The sequence below is a fragment of the Dendrobates tinctorius genome, unplaced genomic scaffold (genome assembly GCF_039654945.1).
Source record: "Dendrobates tinctorius isolate UK_male_01 unplaced genomic scaffold, ASM3965494v1 ptg000032l, whole genome shotgun sequence".
Lineage (NCBI taxonomy): Eukaryota > Metazoa > Chordata > Amphibia > Anura > Dendrobatidae > Dendrobates > Dendrobates tinctorius.
The window spans coordinates 35,493,458-35,510,705 of NW_027361700.1; the positions used below are offsets into that span (position 1 = coordinate 35,493,458).

The window sequence follows — 17,248 nt, forward strand, 5'->3', positions numbered from 1 at the left end:
AGGCGTATTCTAGCAGGAAACCCAACAGTGTCATCGTGGTCTACAGTGACTGCTTTGAGTATTGTATTGCTACATTGTGCCGCAGTGACTGTTGTCCTTGACGGCACTGTTGGGTTTCGTGCTAGGCGTATTCTAGCAGGAAACCCAACAGTGTCATCGTGGTCTACAGTGACTGCTTTGAGTATTGTATTGCTACATTGTGCCGCAGTGACTGTTGTCCTTGACGGCACTGTTGGGTTTCGTGCTAGGCGTATTCTAGCAGGAAACCCAACAGTGTCATCGTGGTCTACAGTGACTGCTTTGAGTATTGTATTGCTACATTGTGCCGCAGTGACTGTTGTCCTTGACGGCACTGTTGGGTTTCGTGCTAGGCGTATTCTAGCAGGAAACCCAACAGTGTCATCGGGGTCTACAGTGACTGCTTTGAGTATTGTATTGCTACATTGTGCCGCAGTGACTGTTGTCCTTGACGGCACTGTTGGGTTTCGTGCTAGGCGTATTCTAGCAGGAAACCCAACAGTGTCATCGTGGTCTACAGTGACTGCTTTGAGTATTGTATTGCTACATTGTGCCGCAGTGACTGTTGTCCTTGACGGCACTGTTGGGTTTCGTGCTAGGCGTATTCTAGCAGGAAACCCAACAGTGTCATTGTGGTCTACAGTGACTGCTTTGAGTATTGTATTGCTACATTGTGCCGCAGTGACTGTTGTCCTTGACGGCACTGTTGGGTTTCGTGCTAGGTGTATTCTAGCAGGAAACCCAACAGTGTCATCGGGGTGTACAGTGACTGCTTTGAGTATTGTATTGCTAAATTGTGAAGCAGTGACTGTTGTACTTGACGGCACTGTTTTTTTTTATCAACAGTGGACAAAGTCCGAACACGTTGGCGTTCGATCAAGGACCGCTTCAACAGTGATGTTCGTGCTGAGGGCCAGGTTCGCAGTGGATCTGCGTCAAGGACCAGAACTAGATACCGTCACTATCACGCGTTGCAGTTCCTAAGACCGGTCCTTGCCACAAGATCGTAAGTATTATACATTTTGGGTTTTTATTTTTATTAATCTGTGTTTTTCTAATCCACAGCTGATGCTTCTTGTAAAGGCATGGTAGTAATGATTTTCCTTTCTTCCACAGCACCTGGAGCAGCACCCTGCAACCTGGCCCTGGAGCGGTCCTTCGTCGGACGTCCTCTGACCCGTCCCAGCCATCCGACAGCCAGGAAGCACCTTGCAGGTCCCACACACACACAGCTGGTGACCAGGAAGCTGGGCCATCAGGTGTTCCCCTGTCCCAGGTCTCTGCCACTGGTTATGCGGGCACTACCCGCCAGCGGCAGAGGGCCTTGGACAGGAATGTCTTGCCCGAGTTTATGCATTTGAGCGAGACATTTAATTCCAGCCTCAAGTCACTGTCCGACAGAGTTGAAAGCGGTTTTGCACTGATGGAACGTGGTTTTAACCACTTTGAACACCGCTTCAATTCTGTAGAACAGCGCCTTGACCGTCTGGAGGCCGACCTCAACAGACCAGCACACCATTTTTTTAGTAAGATTGAAAAGGGCATGGCGGAACACCTTAGTCCTGATCAACAGCTGAATGTGCTGCAGGCCTGCAACAATGCTTTCTTGCAGGCTATGCAGCATAATCGGTACGGTCAGCAGTCAGTGGTGTCCTTTCCACCTGTGCCACCATTGACTCGCTTCACCTCACTACCGACTTGTGCTGCATACCACTGCACGGACACCTCTCTTCAAAGGCTGGACACCCACCGTTACACCACCACAAGTCTGAGTGCAGCTGGTCACTTCACCGACACCACCATGGCAAGCGCTGCTCCTGTCTGGAGCACCACCGCCAATCCCATGCATGCGTGGAGCTCAGCCACCACTAGGCAAACATGGAACAGCCCTGCCGCTACAACAACATGTAGTAGCCCTGCCACCACCACTCTGCAAACCTGGGCCATCACTGCCGCCACCAGTCCTCCTGCAAGGACGAGCACTGACCAAGAAGAGCAGCATCAGCCACCTCAGCAGCAGCAGCCAACTCAGCAGACGCCACCTCAGCAGCAGCAGCCACCTCAGCAGCAGCCGCCACCTCAGCAGCAGCAGCAACCACCTCAGCAGCAGCCGCCACCTCAGCAGCAGCAGCAACCACCTCAGCAGCAGCAACCACCTCAGCAGCAGCTGCCACCTCAGCAGCAGCCGCCACCTCAGCAGCAGCCGCCACCTCAGCAGCAGCCGCAACCTCTGCAGCAGCAGCCGCCACCTCAGCAGCAGCAGCCATACCAGCAGACGGGGGACCTACATTCCATATTTGCCCCTACTTCAAGGCGAAATCAATCAAGGCGGGCATTGGGCCAAAGTCGGTCCAGGCACACAAGCCTACGGCGACATGCCATTACAACTAATGTAACTGAACAGATTTCCTCTCCTACAAGTGTTCCAAGTTTAATTCCCTTAACTGGACTACCTTCCCCCACAAGTTTTGTTGCCCCTTCCCCTCAAACACCGTCTTCAACTGCAAGTGTTGCATATTCCCTGCACACCCCCAAATTGAAACCATCTGCCCCCAAACGCCGTAAAAAATAATTTTTAATTTTTTTTTTGTGATAAAAAATAAATTTACATTTGTGGTTCACCATTAATAAGTTTCATTAATGTTGTTTGCGCCGCTCACACACACTGATGGGTAAATACATGTTAAAAACCAACCCAAGGGCTAGTATAGTCATATGTGAAATAACATGGACTAGTATAGTCATTCAAAGGCCTAGTGTAATAACTCTAGTTTTACAAAATAGAATCTGGTTTCATGAAAAACAAACTGTTGAAACTTGTTTAAAAAATAAGTTTCTTTCTAGTTTCACCAGTTTGTTTTTGGTGAAACAAGATGCTAGTTGTTAAAAATCGAGTTATTACAGTAGGCCTTGGTATGACTATACTAGGCCGTGGTATTTCACATATACTACTAGCCCCAAGGCCTAGTATACTCATATTTGAAATACCACGGCCTAGTATAGTCATTCCAAGGCCTAGTGTAATAACTCTAGTTTTACAAAATAGAATCTGGTTTCATGAAAAACAAACTGTTGAAACTTGTCTAAAAAATAAGTTTCTTTCTAGTTTCACCAGTTTGTTTTTGGTGAAACAAGATGCTAGTTGTTAAAAATCGAGTTATTACAGTAGGCCTTGGTATGACTATACTAGGCCGTGGTATTTCACATATACTACTAGCCCCAAGGCCTAGTATACTCATATTTGAAATACCACGGCCTAGTATAGTCATTCCAAGGCCTAGTGTAATAACTCTAGTTTTACCAAATAGAATCTGGTTTCATGAAAAACAAACTGTTGAAACTTGTCTAAAAAATAAGTTTCTTTCTAGTTTCACCAGTTTGTTTTTGTTGAAACAAGATGCTAGTTGTTAAAAATCGAGTTATTACAGTAGGCCTTGGTATGACTATACTAGGCCGTGGTATTTCACATATACTACTAGCCCCAAGGCCTAGTATACTCATATTTGAAATACCACGGCCTAGTATAGTCATTCCAAGGCCTAGTGTAATAACTCTAGTTTTACCAAATAGAATCTGGTTTCATGAAAAACAAACTGTTGAAACTTGTCTAAAAAATAAGTTTCTTTCTAGTTTCACCAGTTTGTTTTTGTTGAAACAAGATGCTAGTTGTTAAAAATCGAGTTATAACAGTAGGCCTTGGTATGACTATACTAGGCCGTGGTATTTCACATATTACTATACTACTAGCCCCAAGGCCTAGTATACTCATATTTGAAATACCACGGCCTAGTATAGTCAATTCAAAGGCCTAGTGTAATAACTTTTAATGGAGCAGATTACATTCATCCACTCAATGCTGACTTGTATTCCCCATGGACTTTCATTGGGGTTGGGTTTTGAGTGTTGTGTTTTGAGAAAATCACATACTTTGTTTTAAACTATTTGCACAATTTTATCTTGAAAAAAAATGGTTTCCTGATTCATGGCCTGCAGCTTTGCTCATTCCAATATATTTCACGCAGACTAGCAATGCTGCATTTTAACTCGTATGTGTATTTACCTGCCCAGGTGTGTGAACATAACAAAATTCAGTTATACATGGGAAGTTTTTTAATTAATCGGAGTTTAAAAAATATAGTGCACTCAGTAATGGTATCAAATAAGGATTTTTATTACCATAAACAACAACATTACACCATTTCATCTTGCCAGTGCACCCGTCCTACATCAGAAATAAAGTAGGCCGCAAATTTGTCCCTCATTTGGCCAACTTCAACGGATGACCTGAGAGTGTGCTGAGTGAATTCAGGCAATGGGTTAGGAGCATCATCGTCCAGTTCAAAGGTCGGGTGCTCTTTAGCCATCACAAAGTTATGTAGAACCACACAGGCCTTCACCACCTCATCGACTGTTTCAAGTTTAAGATTAATGGCCGTGCCCAGAATTCGCCATCTGGAAACAAGAATCCCAAAAGCACACTCGACAGTTCTTCTGGCCCTGGTCAGCCTGTAATTAAAAATTTTTTTGGTGTGGTCCAAGTCCCGGCTGGAGTAGGGTTTCAGTAAGTTTCCGCACATTTGAAAAGCCTCATCGCCAACCATTACAAAGGGCAGTGGCGGAGCTTCGGTGTGAGGAAGAGGCCGTGGCATAGGGAAATTAAATTGGTTGCCATACAACCTCCGGCCCATGTCTGAGTTTTTAAAAGCCTGCGAGTCATTACCACGGCCAAATGCTCCAATGTCCACTGCTACAAACATACATCCGGCATCCGCAATTGCAATGAGTACTATTGAAAAGTACTTTTTGTAATTATAGTACTCAGATCCCGTTCTTTGGGGTTTGATGATCCGTATGTGTTTCCCATCAACAGCTCCCAAACAGTTGGGAAAATTGCATACTGTCCAGAATTTGTCAGCAATTTCCATCCACTTTTCAGCGGTGGGCAGGGGCATAAATTCTGGGCAAAGAACATTCCAGAGAGCCCGGCAGGTGTCAGCAACAATTCCAGACAAGGTAGAGATTCCAATACGGTACTGGAAGTGTAGTGAGGATAGGGTTTCTCCAGTCGCCAGGAATCTGTGAACAGACAAAGAAGTAAAATTAATATTTATGTATATTATTTTTAAAAACTATAAAAAAAATATTAGTACATTCACGAAAACTAATTACCCAAGGTTTTGAATACTAAATTTACAAAAAAAAACATCAGACCACACCCCTTTGTTTTTAAAACATACCGTAATGTCACCAGTAGCCGTTCCTCAGGAGGAATCGCACGACGGAGCTGTGTGTCCTGTCTCCGGATGGATTGTTGGACACGAGCAAGCAAATCCATGAAACTTTCGTGGGACATCCGGATATAATCTGTAAATTTCTCCGGGTTTGACTGGAGCTCGCTGTAGAGGGTATGGTATGCCCCACGGCTCTCCCGGAGTTCAACAATCGGATGTATCCACATACGCCGCCGTCTTCGCTGCCTCTCTCTCTTCCTTTGTTCATGGCAAGCAACTGCATACGCCTGAGCCATCGCGATGTCCAAATCCAAGTTGAAGTGAAAACTCTTCCAGCGCAGATCCATGGTCACGAGAAGAATCAAGCAAATGTGAAGAATACTGTAGACAGGGTGTATATATATTAACATACCACACCCACAATGAAGTCCCATTGGTCTTGTGTGTTGTTGAATGGTTGTTTTTTCTTTTTTGTGGGGTTTTTCCAAAATCTGTAAAAAAACGCAAACGCACAAAAAACGCATACAAACGCGCAAAAACGCTGCGTTTTTTTCCTGCATGCGCATTAAAATGCTGGAAAAAAACGCAGCGTTTGTATGCATTTGTATGCGTTTTTTTAATGCGTTTTTTTGCGGGAAAAACGCGCTGCAAAAAAAAGCAAGTGTGAAACTAGCCTTAACCTCTTGTTTGTTTTAAATCTTTAAAAAAACTTATTTTTAAATAATGATGATCAACCAGAAAGAAAAGTAATTTAATGAAATCTGCAATGGTAGGTTGGGAAAATTACTACACTTAGGCTCACAACCAGTAACAAACAGGTGTAAGGGCCAGCGTTTGGAGCAGGCAGACAAGGCAGCTGCCTAGGGCCCCCACCCACAAGGTGGGGGCCCTCTGTCTGCAGCCCCTTTATGAAGTCCTTAATTAGGTCTCCCAAACCCCCTCCAACCCCCCCTGGCTCCCTGCAGTGTGAGGTTAAGTTGAGAGTGAGGGGGAGGGGCCGTCTCACAGTACAGTAGAGGTCACAGGAAGATGTCTGCAGCCCTGTGTGCTTCTGTGTCCGCTACTCCTCATCATGGCTGCTCCTAAACCACTGCATACATGAAGCAGCAGGACCTGGTAAGTATACATATATATATATATATATATGTGTGTGTGTATATATAGTATGTGTGTACATATATACAGTATATAGTTGTGTACATGTGTGGTGCATTTGTGTGTGTGTGTATGCATGTACATACAGTATATAGTATGTGTGTCTGTGTTTATTATATACAGTATGTATACTGCATGTGTGCACTATACTGGGTAAATATATGTATAAAGTGTATATGTATATGTGAGCATACTGTATATAAAGTGAATGTTTCTATGTGTATATACCTTATATAATGCTTGTGCACACTGTATGAGTCTGTACATTGTATATACAGTATATAGTAAGTGTTTCTATATTTATAAAGTATATATGATGTGTGTACATGTATAGTGTATATCTGTGTATATCTACTGCATATATAGTTCTGTAATTTTAGTGTCGCCATAATAGGAATCAACAGTTAATGTCTGATGCCTGTGTCTTACATTAGGGCCTGTTCACACTGTCTTTCTTTACTGCGCCCGTTATGTTCTGCCTGAATTCCCTATAGAACCATAGATTGCGGGAATGGAGCTCAAATCAATTCCACATGTGTTGTTTTTTTCTGAACGTGTCGTCTGTCCCAACAGCCAGAGAAAGTGGACACTTTTGGACGAAAAAACACAGTCTGAGGGTATGTCCACACGGACAGTAATTGCTGCGGCTTGGACGCTGCATTCTTGTGCGGTGTCCAGATGTTACAGCATAGTGGATGTATTTCAAGAAATATCATGCCCACTATGCGTCCACAGACGCCCGCTGGTCACCCGCAGAGAAGGACATGCCGCATGTCTTTCACCTGTACAATGTATTGGATGCAAAAATACCAATATAGCCTGAATTTAGCAATATTTATGTAAATCAGTCAATTATTTATATATAATATTAATAATTCTACTATATATAGCAGCTAAAAGAATGGTAGACCATTCGAAATATTTAAGAAAAAACAACAAGACAGTATTCGAATTTGGGTCAATAAGGAAGTGCCATATTATAATCTGAATACAAATATTCCGGATAATAATAAAAGAAACAATACCTTTATTATAAAAGTATACCTTTATTAAAATAGGGTAACAATAGTATACAACCGTGTCCTCTGTGTACAATAAATAATAATAATTAAAATAAAAAATGGAAAAATACAAAAGACATAGCAGGCTGGCAAGTCATTAATCCCAAATATACACATATATATACACTCACTGGCCACTTTATTAGGTACACCATGCTAGTAACGGGTTGGACCCCCTTTTGCCTTCAGAACTGCCTCAATTCTTCGTGGCAGAGATTCAACAAGGTGCTGGAAGCATTCCTCAGAGATTTTGGACCATATTGACATGATGGCATCACACAGTTGGCGCAGATTTGTCGGCTGCACATCCCTGATGCGAATCTCCCGTTCCACCACATCCCAAAGATGCTCTATTGGATTGAGATCTGGTGACTGAGGAGGCCATTTGAGTACAGTGAACTCATTGTCATTTTCAAGAAACCAATCTGAGATGATTCGAGCTTTATGACATGGCGCATTATCCTGCTGAAAGTAGCCATCAGATGTTGGGTACATTGTGGTCATAAAGGGATGGACATGGACAGCAACAATACTCAGGTAGGCTGTGGCGTTGCAACGATGCTCAATTGGTACCAAGGGGCCCAAAGAGTGCCAAGAAAAAATTCCCCACACCATGACACCACCACCACCAGCTTGAACTGTTGATACAAGGCAGGATGGATCCATGCTTTCATGTTGTTTACGCCAAATTCTGACCCTACCATCCGAATGTCGCAGCAGAAATCGAGACTCATCAGACCAGGCAACGTTTTTCCAATCTTCTACTGTCCAATTTCGATGAGCTTGTGCAAATTGTAGCCTCAGTTCCCTGTTCTTAGCTGAGAGGAGTGGTACCCAGTGTGGTCTTCTGCTGCTGTAGCCCATCTGCCTCAAAGTTCGACGCACTGTGCGTTCAGAGATGCTCTTCTGCCTACCTTGGTTGTAACGGGTGGCAATTTGAGTCACTGTTGCCTTTCTATCAGCTCGAACCAGTATGCCCATTCTCCTCTGACCTCTGGCATCAACAAGGCATTTCCGGCCACAGAACTGCCGCTCACTGGATTTTTTTTCTTTTTCGGACCATTCTCTGTAAACCCTAGAGATGGTTGTGCGTGAAAATCCCAGTAGATCAGCAGTTTCTGAAATACTCAGACCAGCCCTTCTGGCACCAACAATCATGCCACGTTCAAAGGCACTCAAATCACCTTTCTTCCCCATACTGATGCTCGGTTTGAACTGCAGGAGATTGTCTTGACCATGTCTACATGCCTAAATGCACTGAGTTGCCGCCATGTGATTGGCAGATTAGAAATTAAGTCTTAACACACAGTTGGACAGGTGTACCTAATAAAGTGGCCAGTGAGTGTATATATATATATATACATATATATATAAATAATCACGATATATAAAAAATCTTTCTCATATAGATACGTGAAAATATAATAGTGATGGATTTATATATAAACACCCTGAGAAAAAGGAAAATATATTTGATGTAAACAAAATGTGAATTTCCAAAAATTCAAAAAATTATCATCTTAATATAAAGTGCCAAGTGCCAAAAGAACAATATGACTATTGCAAACTATTAAATAAGTAAAAATAGAATATATGGTGCTTTTCAAACCAACAACATATACCTTTAAATCAAAATGCCAAGTGCAATATAAACAGACAAGGGTATAATCATTGAAAGTGCCAATGTGCATATAGCTAGGATGAATAATTAGAGAGAATGAGAAAAGTGTATACCTGGAGCACAGCCTGCCGGTCACAGAGAAACACAGCCCCAAGCACCATATATTCTATTTTTACTTATTTAATAGTTTGCAATAGTCATATTGTTCTTTTGGCACTTGGCAAATATTTGTTACCCTATTTTAATAAAGGTATACTTTTATAATAAAGGTATTGTTTCTTTTATTATTATCCGGAATATTTGTATTCAGATTATAATATGGCACTTCCTTATTGACCCAAATTCGAATACTGTCTTGTTGGTTTTTTTTTCAATGTATTGGATGCAGTCAATCCGCATGGTTCACTGCTCACATGTGGAATAACCTATGTTCAATAGATGGCAGTGCTTTGGACGCTGCGCACATGTGCTGCATCAAAAGAGCTGCCATTTCCTGATCATGAAAAATGAGGATGAAGGAACTCATGGAGATCAACATCCAACACTGCGGAGACACCATCACATGTTTCTCAACGCAGTGATTCTAGAGCAAAGCCCCCATCCCTTATGGGAAATATGTAAAAATATGCAAAACACAAGCCGCGGAGACACCATCACATGTTTCTCAACGCAAGCAATGACTAGCCAGGTCTTTCACCGGGAAGGAACAACCATGGGAAGGGCAGTCTCCAATGAAGGAAACCACCTATGCCAAAACATGGTATCCATCCACAGACAACTGTTTCGGGGTATTGCCCCTCATCAGTGTGGAGTAGGAAACTGGCTAGTAGGTGGTTTCCTTCATTGGAGACTGCCCTTCCCGTGGTTGTTCCTTCCCGGTGAAAGCCCCCTGACGCACTGCAGAAGCGCAGTGTGAACAGGGCTTAATATACTATTGTGTGGAATAGTGCAGTCTACTATACTATTCGCGCTGTCCCAGTGCGGCAGCCAGATACGGACACGGGCAAGACATGGACACCGGCCAGGAGACACTTTTTTTATAAATCTGTTGCTGTCGTCTTTCAGCGCTTCTGCAGCGTTTTTTTCCCTATTCAAATGAACGGGACACAAAATGCAAGTCAAAAGCAGGATATTTCCTGCCAACACTGTACATCAATCCGCAGAAAAAATTGTGCGTGTGAACAGTGTCTACAGGGGTTTTCTGAGAATATAAAAATAATTAGCATGAAATGATAAATCCCTGATGCTCCGGGAGTCTCCATCAGTCTTAGCACTGGGCTGCAGTAGTCTTGTGGCTCTGGGGGGTCTCTGCCAGTCTTAGCACTGGGCTGCAGTGGTCTTGCGGCTCTGGGGGATCTCTGCCAGTCTTAGCACTGGGCTGCAGTAGTCTTGTGGCTCTGGGGGTCTCTGCCAGTCTTAGCACTGGGCTGCAGTAGTCTTGTGGCAGCACCTTATATTATAGCAGCAAAGTGAATAATGACCATCAGGGACCCCGAACCATTGGCCACAGAGCCAGAGAGGATTTAGCAGAGTAGTTTGGGGGACATGTAAGACTTTTTATCACTGTTTATTCTGCTGTTTGCGAGGTAGGATGTAGAAAAAGATGGAAATTCTGCTAAAGTTTTCTATAATGTGACTATACGGCACCTTCACATGACCTATCATGTTTTTCATGGATGCCATGTGTCCCCTATTTAACTTAAGGTGCCGCACTCTAGTCCGTCTTTTCCCAGAAACACAGATGACAAGGGCCAATACAAGTCTATGGCACTGTGTAAACATGCCGTCCATGAGCCGTCCGTGTTTAACATGGAAAGTATGTGAGAGGCTTTGTAATTTCATTTCCAGTATCCATACCGGAAAAACACAGATGGCACATGGACGGCACAGTGATTGAAAACACTGATGACACCGATATCGGTGTAACACGTACATGTTTTATATGGACATGTGAAGGGGGCCTAAGGCCGGAGTCACACTGGCGAGGAATACGGGAGAGTGAGAGGCGCTAAAAGCACGCATTATACACGGACCAATGATTCTCTATGGGGTCCCTCGCACCAGCCGTGTATTTCTCATCCCTATTCTATGCTCCGTGCCAATCGCAGCATGCTGCGATTGTCAGCGTACTACGGCCGTAATACGCCAATGCAAGTCTATGGGTGCGCAAAAAATATGGATTACACACGGACCACACATGTGACTTGCGAGAAATACGCACCAGGTGTCTATTAGCAAAGCCGGCAATTCAGTGCGCTATACAGTAAACTCACACTGACAGTTTTAATAAAGAAACGAATGAATAGATATAGACACATAGAATACATATATATATATATGTATTCTATGTGTCTATATACAGTGGGGAAAAAAAGTATTTAGTCAGTCAGCAATAGTGCAAGTTCCACCACTTAAAAAGATGAGAGGCGTCTGTAATTTATATCATAGGTAGACCTCAACTATGGGAGACAAACTGAGAAAAAAAAATCCAGAAAATCACATTGTCTGTTTTTTTTCATTTTATTTGCATATTATGGTGGAAAATAAGTATTTGGTCAGAAACAAGCAATCAAGATTTCTGGCTCTCACAGACCTGTAACTTCTTCTTTAAGAGTCTCCTCTTTCCTCCACTCATTACCTGTAGTAATGGCACCTGTTTAAACTTGTTATCAGTATAAAAAGACACCTGTGCACACCCTCAAACAGTCTGACTCCAAACTCCACTATGGTGAAGACCAAAGAGCTGTCAAAGGACACCAGAAACAAAATTGTAGCCCTGCACCAGGCTGGGAAGACTGAATCTGCAATAGCCAACCAGCTTGGAGTGAAGAAATCAACTGTGGGAGCAATAATTAGAAAATGGAAGACATACAAGACCACTGATAATCTCCCTCGATCTGGTGCTCCACGCAAAATCCCACCCCGTGGGGTCAGAATGATCACAAGAACGGTGAGCAAAAATCCCAGAACCACACGGGGGGACCTAGTGAATGAACTGCAGAGAGCTGGGACCAATGTTACAAGGCCTACCATAAGTAACACACTACGCCACCATGGACTCAGATCCTGCAGTGCCAGACGTGTCCCACTGCTTAAGCCTGTACAGGTCCGGGCCCGTCTGAAGTTTGCTAGAGAGCATTTGGATGATCCAGAGGAGTTTTGGGAGAATGTCCTATGGTCTGATGAAACCAAACTGGAACTGTTTGGTAGAAACACAACTTGTCGTGTTTGGAGGAAAAAGAATACTGAGTTGCATCCATCAAACACCATACCTACTGTAAAGCATGGTGGTGGAAACATCATGCTTTGGGGCTGTTTCTCTGCAAAGGGGCCAGGACGACTGATCCGGGTACATGAAAGAATGAATGGGGCCATGTATCGTGAGATTTTGAGTGCAAACCTCCTTCCATCAGCAAGGGCATTGAAGATGAAAAGTGGCTGGGTCTTTCAACATGACAATGATCCAAAGCACACCGCCAGGGCAACGAAGGAGTGGCTTCGTAAGAAGCATTTCAAGGTCCTGGAGTGGCCTAGCCAGTCTCCAGATCTCAACCCTATAGAAAACCTTTGGAGGGAGTTGAAAGTCCGTGTTGCCAAGTGAAAAGCCAAAAACATCACTGCTCTAGAGGAGATCTGCATGGAGGAATGGGCCAACATATCAACAACAGTGTGTGGCAACCTTGTGAAGACTTACAGAAAACGTTTGACCTCTGTCATTGCCAACAAAGGATATATCACAAAGTATTGAGATGAAATTTTGTTTCTGACCAAATACTTATTTTCCACCATAATATGCAAATAAAATGAAAAAAAAACAGACAATGTGATTTTCTGGATTTTTTTTTCTCAGTTTGTCTCCCATAGTCGAGGTCTACCTATGATGTAAATTACAGACGCCTCTCATCTTTTTAAGTGGTGGAACTTGCACTATTGCTGACTGACTAAATACTTTTTTTCCCCACTGTATATTCTTTGGTTTCTGTTAGAAACCCTGTCATAGGGCTCCATTATCTGTCCATTTTGCAAGCCTGAGAGAAAATCTCGCCATACGGATGCCATATGGATTACATACGGATGCTTGCATGCACAAAATACGCGACCACACCTTGATTACGGATGACATACGGATCACTGTTTAGGGGTCATTCATCCGTATTACGCATGTAAAATACTGACCGTATTTTGCGTCGGCTAGTGTGACCCCGGCCTAACAGTGTAGTTGGTGGATTATTTCAGGACTGGGGACCCCATTTTGAGTTTTGCCCAGGGCCCCATTTTGTCTAAAACTGGCCCTGACAACAAGGGAAGTATGTATGTGCGTTGTACGGTATCTAGAGTAGACAGTTCAAACAGGTATTTAGAAAATAAAATTAGACCTTTTATATTAAAGATGAAGAAATAACAGACCACATGCCTTTACAAAATAGGATGGGACCTGAAAATATAGGCAGATATTTCCCACAAGCAAGCGCTTACAAATGCTATATCCAGGTAATGTGTGTATGCATCTAGTATTAGATTGTTGTAGCAATGCTGAGAGCTCAAAAAATTATTTAAAACCATGAGCACATTTTAGTAGGTGAACACTTGTGTTTAAGTTGCATGATTAGGGAGATTTCTCTTAAAAAAAATATTATAAAAGCATACATGCCTTTATCAAATAGGATGAGACCAAAAAATGTGGATAGAATAATGTCCCAATAGCAAGTACTTGCAAGTGGGTGCTATATTCAGGTGGAATGTGAGTGTGCCTAATATTAGACAATTGGAGCAATGAAGTGGGAGTGTGCAGCATGTGAGAAATGGCTCTAAGCATTTTTTTTTTGTTGCCGATCCTCTTGAATCTACCGTAATCGCATACTGTTCGAATTTGCAGAGATCAGCGGATTTCAGGAAATTCAAGTCAAATTCGAGTTTATGTACATTCCCATATATCGGTTTTGGGGGGGGATTTTCTTTCTGGCAGATTCCCTTTAAATGTTTTCTTACATTATTTTTATTTATTAAAGATCTTCCAATTTTGGAGCAGAAATTAACAAACTAGTTCAAAGTGTGAACGTCCTGAAGTGTTCAAGTAAGTGGTTTCATTTTTTTTTCATTATTCTTAAGCTTGAAGAGATGCAGGTAGTCTTCCCCTATATACTACCTGAGTCTTTTGTATATCTCATAAGTATGAAACAGATAGTAAATTAAATAATTAAATACTCAAATAGATGGCCTGATATTCTAATAGAATTATAGGCATTAATATAGTATAGCCAAAATATTAACACCAACAGTAGCTTACACAAAAGATCAGATTATGTAAAGAAAGAGTATGGCATATTGTAGCGATATGTGTACAGTGTGAACAAACACCATGTATGGATGCCAAATGATCAAACAACATCCATTATGAAATACTATATATTGATGTCAATGTGTTTTTTACATTATTGGCATCAATTTGAGCCATTGACAGAGTGGGGATTCATGATGCCTGTTACATTATTTTACACTATGTGACTGTGTAGTATATCAGTGCCATCATTTCAAACTTGGTAAAGAAAACTGTATGGGAACAAAAGCGCACAAGACCATCAAGTTATACCCTTTTGGTGCTCACCTGAGTGGGTTATGTGCAAGCACCATTCCTATGAACACCTGAAAATATCAGCTGCTGCTTCCTTATCACTGGGAGATGATCTCCGCCAGGACAGTTGACCTATTTGGAGGATAAAACGATATTAGGCTACACGGCTGTAATGAAAACCAAGATGAGTTGAATGTTTTTTATTTCCACATCTCCTGTCTACAGTGGACTAGCATCTTTTTCAAGTGCAAAAGAAATTGTACAATTGCATAGTCCTTCATTTAACACATACCATTTTCCTCACTTATGTAAACCATCTAGTACAGTATATTATTTTGAGTGACATTCTTACTACATTTTGTATTCACTGGTGATGAAACTTTTGATTAGAACGAGAAACGCGTTGACATCGCTATATAGTTTTTCATAGTTGATGTTGTTTCATCATTTACCATCTATTAATCATCTGTAGCATTGCTGGGAAAATACAAGTGTGGAAGGCACTGGAGTAATCTCTACTCCATCTATGGTCAACGGCCGTATCATCGATGTATACTTTCGCCAAAATACTAGAGCAGTTCAAAGGAAAGTATACACATGGGCCACATGACTCGGTTCACAGGATTCCTTTGAAAGCACAGGAGAGTTCACACAAAAATAATTTTTTTACAGCTGGATAAAAATAGGAGTATATGAGTATTTCTAGAGAAGAACGAGTACAATATTTGCAGTAATTGAAATTTATAAAAAGCAAGTATGCATAAACGGTAAGACTCAACAATCCTAGTCATCTATATAGGCATGCAGGTCATTGGAAGTTGAATAAAATGATACCTTGATATCTGTGATCCGATGTCTTAATCCAAAGGAATCCATATTTTTCTTACAGTGGGGAAAAAAGTATTTAGTCAGCCACCAATTGTGCAAGTTCTCCCACTTAAAAAGATGAGAGAGGCCTGTAATTGATATCATAGGTAAACCACAACTATGAGAGTCAAAATGAGAAACAAATCCAGAAAATCACCTTGTCTGATTTGGCAAGATTTATTTTGCAAATTATGGTGGAAAATAAGTATTTGGTCATTAACAAAAGTTCATCTCAATATTTTCTTATATATCCTTCGCTGGCAATGACAGAGGTCAAACGTTACCTGCAAGTCTTCACAAGGTTGGCACACACTGTTGGTGGTATGTTGACCCATTCCTCCATGCAGATCTCCTCTAGAGCAGTGATGTTTTGGGCCTGTCGCTGGGGTCATGTATTGTGACATTTTGAGTGCAAACCTCCTTCCATCAGCAAGGGCATTGAAGATGAAATGAGTCTTTCAGCATGATAATGATCCCAAGCTCACCTCCAGGGCAACAAAGGAGTGGCTTCGTAAGAAGCATATGAAGGTCCTGGAGTGGCCTAGCCAGTTTCCAGATCTCAGCGCCATAGAAAACATGGATTTATTTTCTCATTTTGATTCTCATAGTTGTGGTCTACCTATGATGTCAATTACTGGCCTCTCTCATCTTTTTAAGCGGGAGAACTTGCACAATTGGTAGCTGACTAAATACTTTTCTTCCCCACTGTATCTAATCTGTATCTTTACCCTTTCAACTTCATTACATAGTTTTTCATGTTTCCAAGAGCAATTGAGAATAAGTACAATCCCTATACACTGTAACATTTTTTTGTGTCTGGACACAGTATACCAGATGGGGTCTGACCAAGTAGGAGTAGCGGGGTATAATTGCTTCATGTTTTCTACACTTTATGCTTCTCTTAACCCCTTAACGACCAAGCCATTTTGTAGGTTAAAGACCAGGCCTTAATTTTGAAATCGGACCACTGTCATTTTATATGGTTATAACTCTGGAACGCTTCAACGGATCCCGCTGATTCTGCCTTTATTTTTTCGTGACATATCGTACTTCATGTTAGTGGTAACATTTCTTCGATATGACTTGCATTTATTTATGAAAAAAATGGAAATATGGTGAAAATCTTTAAAATTTTGCAATTTTCAAACTTTTAATTTTTATGCCCTTAAATCAGAGAGATATGTCACAAAAAATAGTTAATAAATAACATTTCTCACATGCCTACTTTACATCAGCACAATTTTGGAAACAAATTTTTTTTTTGTTAGGAAGTTATAAGGGTTAGAAGTTTACCAACAATTTTACAAAACCATTTTTTTAGGGACCACCTCACATTTGAATTGAGTTTGGGGGGTCAATATAACAGAATAAAACCCAAAAGTGACAGCATTATAAAAACTGCACCCCTCAAGGTGTTCAAAACCACATTCAAGAAGTTTATTAACCGTTTAGGTACTTCACAAGAATTGAAGCATGTGGAAGGAAAAAATGAACATTTAACATTTTTTCCCAAAATTTTTTAATTGGACACAATTTTTTTTATTTTGTCAAGGGTATCAGGAGAAAATGAATCACAATATTTGTTGTGCAATTTCTCCTGAGTACAACGATACCCCATGTGTGGAGGAAGACCAATCTTTAGGCACACGGCAGTGCTCAGAAGGGAAGGAGCATTTGAGATTTTGGATGTCAAATTGGCTGGAATCGAGAGCGGACGCCATGT

The 17,248-nt window shown here is 41.7% G+C and overlaps 1 protein-coding gene across 3 annotated transcripts in view; it reads left to right on the top strand.

Moving 5' to 3' along the window:
• Nucleotides 1-17,248, top strand: part of LOC141086573 (NXPE family member 1-like) — a 249,486-nt gene that overhangs the window by 91,962 nt on the left and 140,276 nt on the right. For all 3 annotated transcript variants that reach the window (XM_073572727.1, XM_073572728.1, XM_073572726.1), the window contains exon 4: nt 14,096-14,160. In XM_073572727.1, the coding sequence (XP_073428828.1) occupies nt 14,096-14,160 (65 nt within the window). The remainder of the gene's footprint in view (nt 1-14,095; nt 14,161-17,248) is intronic.